Below are 7,142 nucleotides of genomic sequence, written 5' to 3'. Positions count from 1 at the left end.
TTGTGCACACATTGCAACAGATTGAGGCAAAATACAACAGATAATAAAAGAAATGTTACACTACAGAATCTCTATGATGGCTTGAAACACTAATAAATCACAGTTTCAGGGAAGTTATTGTAAATATTTGGATATATGTTTTCATTAGGATACACAAACAGTGATTGTGACATATAAAATTAGTCCATGATCAATATGACAAATGAGTGTAGAACAATCACAGTGTAGAATAAAGCACCATCTTAGGAAACCTTTCATCAAACTGTTTCCTAAAAAAAAAAAAAGACACAGCATAAACAGACTTAGAAACGCCAACTGTAGCGAGCCAGAGGAAATCCTTAAAACAATTTGGCACATCCAGTCCACTTATAAACAAAACACTCATTGTTTGTTGTTGTTGAGTTTTCCTGCAGATTAATGTAATCCGGTGTGCACATGTGCATGGGTGGGAGCAAACGCCTTAGGAGTGTGTTTGTGTGTGCATGTGCTTCAAAATGTGGACGCAGCTCGTAACATAATGTTGTTGGGAAGCTGCCAGAGGAAGAGTGAATGAGGAAGCCAGAGGTGCTACATACTTCACTGCAGGGTCTCTGCCTACACACCAGGTTGTAGCATCTGACTGAAATAAGCCTGCCGTCTTCTTGTCTCCTGATCTAGCTGCTCTGTCAGAGTCAGCACCTATGAGAAACAATGACACGGGAAAACAGAAGGTAGGCAACTCAAAGACACAGTAGCACAAAAGAAAGACTTATGCACAAGAATTATTTCCACTTAGAATGAAAATACCTGCTCTTCCAGGCATTTGACCCTCTGGCGATGTGCCTTCTCCCTGGCCTCCAGGGTCCGCTCTGCTTGGAGCTGACTGTCTCTCAGACGATCCGTCTCCATATCCAGCTCCCGGTGATGGCGGGCTGTCACCTCCAGGAGGCGCTGTGCATGTGAGTGCTCCAACTGGGAGATTTGAGCCTGAGGACGGTTCACACGAGTTTATAAATTCAAACTAGAGCTTAGGAAAAATTAAAGGTCAGGGTTTTTTTTTCTTTTTACAGCCGTTGTCTGTTGCTGTAATCAGTGGTTGAACAGAAGAAGGGCTCTGGCTCTGGGGTCACTAAGGTCATGCCCACTGGCTCACAGGGATTCCCACTGTAACTGGGCAAGTTGGCCAACTACAAAACACATGTTGGTGGAGGGCAGCGTTTTGGGATTGATGTAAACAAACACAAGTTTACTAAAATGAAATTAGACTGTAGCAACAGCACGTTCCCTTTGGGAGTTATGGCTAATATGACACTGCTGTTCCAATGAATCTTCAATAAAAATTCTTTCAAAGAGTGCAGGAAGAGTGCAAAGACCTACTGCATTCATTGAAGCTGACGCCAATGAAGTCAGAGAGAGATCCAGATTCATACATAAAACAATTAAATGAGTTGCAGTAATGTTTTTATTCATGCCATATTCATTTGAGAAATAGAAAGACATACTACATACATGTAAATATATATATAAATACTAGATAACAACATGATGTCAGCTCTCAATCACTGGCTGTGTGAAGTGCTGTGATGGTGTAGTAACTCTGAATGTTTGAACATTGATAAGGTTATAACTTATGAATTGGCCCCCTCCTCACAGTGTGACCCCTGGCTATCATCCGGCAGCCTCTCACCTGCACAGTCTGCACCTCATCCTGCTTTCCAGCCAGCTCCTGCTCCAGGCTGCAGACTCTGTGCCCCAACTGCTCCCTCTCTCTGGCCGCTGACGCTGCCTCCTCCTCCCTCCTCAGCCTCTCCATCTCCACCTGACAACAACACGAGGGTGACATAATGTGAACGACTTTACCATGATTGTTCTGCACTCATGTGCCTTCCTGTAATGCGTGTAGCAGAAGCCAAGCACAGAGCCTCTTGGTTCTCACAGTCCACCTACATGTTTCCATCATTTCAAGATCACTTTGTACGATGTGTGACTAAGGTGAATATGTGGAAAATAGAACAACCAATATCATGCAAATGACAAACAACAGCAAAACAACCAAAAAATTATAAATAGAATAAATAATCTCATCCTGCGTGGATTAATGTAACTGCCTACTTATGTGCCTTAATGCTTCAGCAGCTGCACGTCTTCACTTGGTCCAGAATGTGGCAGCAAGGCTTCTGACCAACAATAAACGCATATTACTTCAGTCCTGGCTTCTACAGGTACACGAGCTTCCAGCAGATTTAGAATTGACTTTAAGACGATTTTAATTACATTTTAAAGCCATTTGTGGTTTGGCTCCGTTTTATATTTCAGATCTTTTACCTCATATTCAGCACCAAGACTTTTCAGGTCTCCTGACCAAAGGCTGTTTAATGTTCTGGGGTCCAACTAAAGGGGGCCTGCCTTTACCGTTTTAGCTGTAACTTTAAGAAGCTGCTTCTCGTGGACAGTAGCAGAGCGGCAAGATCAGTGCTACATCATTATTCTTCATAAAACATCTTCTTCCTCTTCCTTCATACATATTGTCTCTGCAAACATCAAAGCCCCCCTTTTTTAAGGAAGTACCACATGAAACCACTGCAGCAATTTTGATTTGATTTTTTATTGTATTTTAGAATAAGTAAGAGTAGGTTAATTAAATCCTAAAGATTAGGGATAAAGGAATAGTTCAATATTTTGGGATAATGCTGGCTGATTCCCCCTGTTTCCAGTTATGCTAAGCTAACCAGTTGCTGTCAGTGGCTATATATTAACAATAGAGACATAAACTAATTTTCCAAATTGTCTATTGTTAAAGTACAGTGCAGGTCAGCTCACCTTCTCTAGTGTCTTTCTGAGTGCAGACCTGTCTTTCCCAAGGCGTGTTAGCACCCTCTCCATCTCTGCTCTCTCACTCTGTAGCTTTTGCAAAGAACTCTGAAGGTTGGTGACCTTGTCCTGGAGTTCCTCCTTCTCTCGCTGCAGCTGCTGGGAGCTCCCGTGGGCCTGCAGTTCAGCTTCCTGTTGTTGCTTCAGGCTCTGGAACATAGTCAATCATCCAGGCATCAAAATGAAGCCTCAACCTTTGCACCTTTATTTGCACTTAAATCTCAGCGTGCCTCACCTCTCTCAGTGTCCTGGTATGTTTCTCCAGCTCTGAATGTTTAAGCTCTAAGTCCTCTTGGGCTCTTTGAAGGTTCTGGGTCTGCTCTGTTAGTTTGTGACTCAGTGTCTTACTCTCTGAAAGGGCATCTCGTGCTTTATCCAGACGGTCCTATGGACACACATGTAAATATAAACTATATAATGAGCCACACAGTTTCATCAAAACACAATTTTGCCCTTAGTCTGACCCTACATTTCTCACCTTCTTTATATTTTGACTCCTTTACAGTTCTAGACATGCTGTTGAAAGGTGCAGGCAAGAGCTGGGGTTTTCCTCTCACTTTTTATTGCAATGATCTGACAGCTTTTGAGCAAATCAAGAGATTTATACCAAGCATGTCATGTTTTTGTTTGCTCAGTATCTTTAAAGTGCAGTCCCAAACTAAGACCGGAAAACTCTCCTGAGAAGCTCTTGGAGAATTAATGAGCTTGCCTGAGCATTTTATTGCACAGTCTTTGAGGTCCTTCAGGAAAACCACAGCAGCAATGTAAATGAAAAATGCTCAGTCTGGAGCTGAGAAGGTTACATAGCTGCTCTGTGACTTAAAGCACAGCAATGGAAGCATTGCTATTCATCTTAATTTGAAGTTTTAATCAAACAACATATGTTGAGAGAGGAGAAAAGTTTACAAATTAAAAATACAAAGTGAGCATAATTTGTTTTATGTTACAGTATGGATGAAATATCTTTCTTGAAACTAATTTCTGCCTGTAGCATGTTCATGTGCTCACCACTTATCACATTCGCCAACTTATCCTGTATAGTTTCTACACTGTACCTGCAGCAGCCTTCGGTCCTGCTCACTGGCAGTCAGAGCCCTCTGCAGCTGTGTGATCTGCTCCTGCAGGGCTCCACTGCTGGTTCTGTTGTCACTGAGGGTGTTTGACAATTTGTGGATCTGTTCTCTCAGCTGGCTCTCATGCTGCTCAGCTCGAGCCAGTGACGTGGCCAACCTCTCCTCACTGACCCTCAGTGCCACACACCGGTCCTCACTTTCACCAAGTTTCCTCCTCAGCTCCGTCATTCTTTCCTGCAGTGCCCCTGCCTCTGCATCCAGCTCTGCTGACCTGAGCTGGGCCCTCTGTAGCTCACCTTCAAGGGTGCGCTGGGAGAGCTCCAGGCGGCTCACCCTGTTCTCTGCTGCTTCCAGAGACTCCTTCAGCTTCCGCTGTTCCACATTTCCACGAGATTCTAAACCCTGCAAGAGCTCCAACTTGTCCTGTGGAGAAATTGGCACAGGACTTTATCAGATGTCCTATCAGATCATGATGTACTGTATGCTGTTTTAGCTGATATCTCATTTCCTGTGACATACTTGCATTGTCCTGGACTCAGCCTCAGCAGCTTCCAGGCTAGACCTGAGCTGAGATACCTGCTCCTCAAGGTTTCTCTTCTCCCTCTCTTTACGACGCACCACTTCCTCTTGCAGAGAAAGGGACGAATGTGCCTCATGCAATCGTTCTGCCATCTCTCTTTTTCCTGCAAGAATATGTGAAAATGCTGTTTCTCCAAACAGAATAATAATCAATATTTACTGTGTTTGTAGGATCCACTGGTGTCCTTACCCTGCTCTGACTGCTTCAAGGACGTCTGCAGTTGTAGCAGCTGAGTGGCTGACTTATCCTGGCTGCCTTGGAGCTCTGTCACCTGCTGACTCAGACTAACTATCTGACCCTTGGCTTCATCCTGAAGAAAAAGGTCATGTTTCTGAGTTCAAAAAGTACCAAAAACTAAACTCTAAAAATGAATGAAGTGATTCAATTTAAGATTGTTGAACTGATCTGGTGGTCTAAAATGCAAGACTGTAGGTCGGAGCTCGAGGTTTGTGTCTTTGAGCCTTTATTGAGTTTAAATATACCCTGTCTCTTTGTGTGACCCTGAGCTCCTGCTGGAATTCCCGTAGGGCTGTGTGCACGTCCAGCTCTTCATCTTCACCACGTGACAAGGACAACACAGATCCGTCTGTCACACTGTCACCCCCTAACCAGATAGCACAGTCATTAACGCATCTGCTAACAGAAAAACTGGCATCATTATACCTTACTATGAAAGTGCATGACCATACCTTTGACTTGCAGGTGGTTTCTCCACGGAGAGGGAGACCTTCTGCGGGACTTAGGTGTGCCAGAAAGCCTTGTATGGCTGGTGCCAACAGTGCAGCGCAGAGCTGAATGCAACCCGGCCAACTTCAGCTCCAGGTCCCTGCGTTTGGCATTGGCTAGACCCAACTGCTCTTCCAGGTCCTGGATTTTGCTTTCAGCAAGACCAACCTGCACAGATAGTGCCTTCACCTGCATCCTGGCATCCTCTAGTGCTTCCTCCAGCTGGGCGGTGGTTTCCCTGTGCCTCTGGTCACACTGCTGATGATAAGCCTCTCTTTCCTGCAGGAGCCCTCTGCTCTGATGCTCCACTGACTCGAATTCCACCACACGGCGCTGCAGACCTGAAACCTGTGCAAACACACAGAACAGAGTAACAAACCTAATTCTCTCTAGTAGTCATGAATGTATTTGTTATTTATTGCATAGTATGTACTGAGTATTAAACAGGTTTACTTCTGTTTGCAGTTTTTTGTGAGTTCAGACAGACAATGGATACCCAAGTATGCTACCCTTGGCTTACATGATAATCTGCCAATTAAATTCTCCTGCTTAAGTTTTTTGTGGTGGACTGTCACGTTTGCAGAATTATATATAGATACAGATTACAGATACAGATATAGATATAGATTATATATATATATATACACATATATACATATATAGAACAGGCTGAAGTTCTCACGACAGCAGTGACAACAGTAATTAACAACACTGCAGTGTGAATTCCTTGAGAATTTCTAGTAACACTCTTAATAATGGGGACATGGCTTCTTTAAAGGGTTAAAGTGCTTTGAGATGACAAGCTTGTATAGATCACTGATAGGGTTTCAGAAAATATTTTCTGCGCAGTATCATAAAAGGTTAAGAGGTACAAGAATCTTGGCTGAAATAAATCAGGGCAGGGAGATGTCTGTTATATAGAAAAGGTCAGAGGATATTTCAAAGACTGGTGTTTAGACATTTTTGTATTTAATTTGAAAAAAGATACATTAACCAGACTTCAAATATATCATAATAATGAGGAATCTGTTTGGAGTTGCCTCCATGCTCTTGAAGACAGAATACAAAAATGCCATACATTCACTTGACAACACTGACTGCTGCGGTCATGAGAATTTGGGGACCCTAAGAATGGGGTTATGGGACAGAAGAGGTTAAAGAAATAACTTTTATAAAATAAGTCTAATTTCTATTCACAATTCTAATCAAAACACATACTAACATTTGTTTTTTAATGTCTTAGTTTGCAATGAAATAGTTTTTTTTTTAAGAAACTGTTGTTCAGTTATATTCACAAAAGATTTCCAAGTCAAACTCAACCCATCACTGTTACAGTAGAATATATATTGTGTTATGGTTCATGTTCTCTGTTTCTACACGAGCATGATAGGTATTCCTAAAATATGTATGCAAAAGTGGAATGCTTGCTCTAGCGTGCTGTTAACAGACTAATTCCTGGAGGCCTTCTACCTCATTCAGTGCTGCTTCTCTGCCGGCCTCGCACTCCAGCACTCTCTGCTTGAGAGTGAAAGCCTCGCGACGCGCCTCCTCCTCCTTCTGCTCTTCCTGACATACCCGGGCCTGCAGCTCTCGCAGTTCCTGTTTCTGCCGGCTGTTCTCGCCTTCAAGGACCTTTACCTGCTCATGTGAACATAGCACATACTATTTGAAGGTAATCATTTATTCAAACTAAATCAGATGGAAAGCAGTTACCTCAATAATCTCTCACCTGTCTGCGCAGCTCCTGCAGTTCTCTGCGTGCCTGCAGGCGAGACTTCTCCAGCTCTCTCATACTGCTCCGTAGAGTGGATGCCTCTAGGTGCACCGAGTTCCTGCATTCCTCTAAGACGGCCACTTTCTGCTCCCTCTCCTCCACAGCTCGTCTCAAGCTACGCAAGATGTGTTTAAAGTTA

General features: G+C 43.3%; 1 protein-coding gene across 1 annotated transcript in view; it reads right to left on the bottom strand.

Moving 5' to 3' along the window:
• Window positions 1-233: 233 nt before the first annotated feature.
• Window positions 234-7,142, bottom strand: part of crocc2 (ciliary rootlet coiled-coil, rootletin family member 2) — a 32,275-nt gene continuing 25,366 nt past the window's right edge. Inside the window, exons 25-36 of the mRNA XM_070832802.1 lie at window positions 6,959-7,118; window positions 6,700-6,867; window positions 5,193-5,577; window positions 4,986-5,056; window positions 4,693-4,813; window positions 4,443-4,606; window positions 3,906-4,346; window positions 3,086-3,235; window positions 2,800-3,000; window positions 1,667-1,798; window positions 787-966; window positions 234-678 (exon numbers count right to left, since the gene is read on the bottom strand). Of these exons, the coding sequence (XP_070688903.1) occupies window positions 595-678; window positions 787-966; window positions 1,667-1,798; window positions 2,800-3,000; window positions 3,086-3,235; window positions 3,906-4,346; window positions 4,443-4,606; window positions 4,693-4,813; window positions 4,986-5,056; window positions 5,193-5,577; window positions 6,700-6,867; window positions 6,959-7,118 (2,257 nt within the window). The 3' untranslated portion in view covers window positions 234-594. The remainder of the gene's footprint in view (window positions 679-786; window positions 967-1,666; window positions 1,799-2,799; window positions 3,001-3,085; window positions 3,236-3,905; window positions 4,347-4,442; window positions 4,607-4,692; window positions 4,814-4,985; window positions 5,057-5,192; window positions 5,578-6,699; window positions 6,868-6,958; window positions 7,119-7,142) is intronic.

The sequence above is a fragment of the Pempheris klunzingeri genome, chromosome 6 (assembly GCF_042242105.1).
Source record: "Pempheris klunzingeri isolate RE-2024b chromosome 6, fPemKlu1.hap1, whole genome shotgun sequence".
NCBI lineage: Eukaryota > Metazoa > Chordata > Actinopteri > Acropomatiformes > Pempheridae > Pempheris > Pempheris klunzingeri.
Note: the sequence above shows the minus strand (reverse complement) of the source record. Positions and strands in the feature narration are given on the sequence as shown.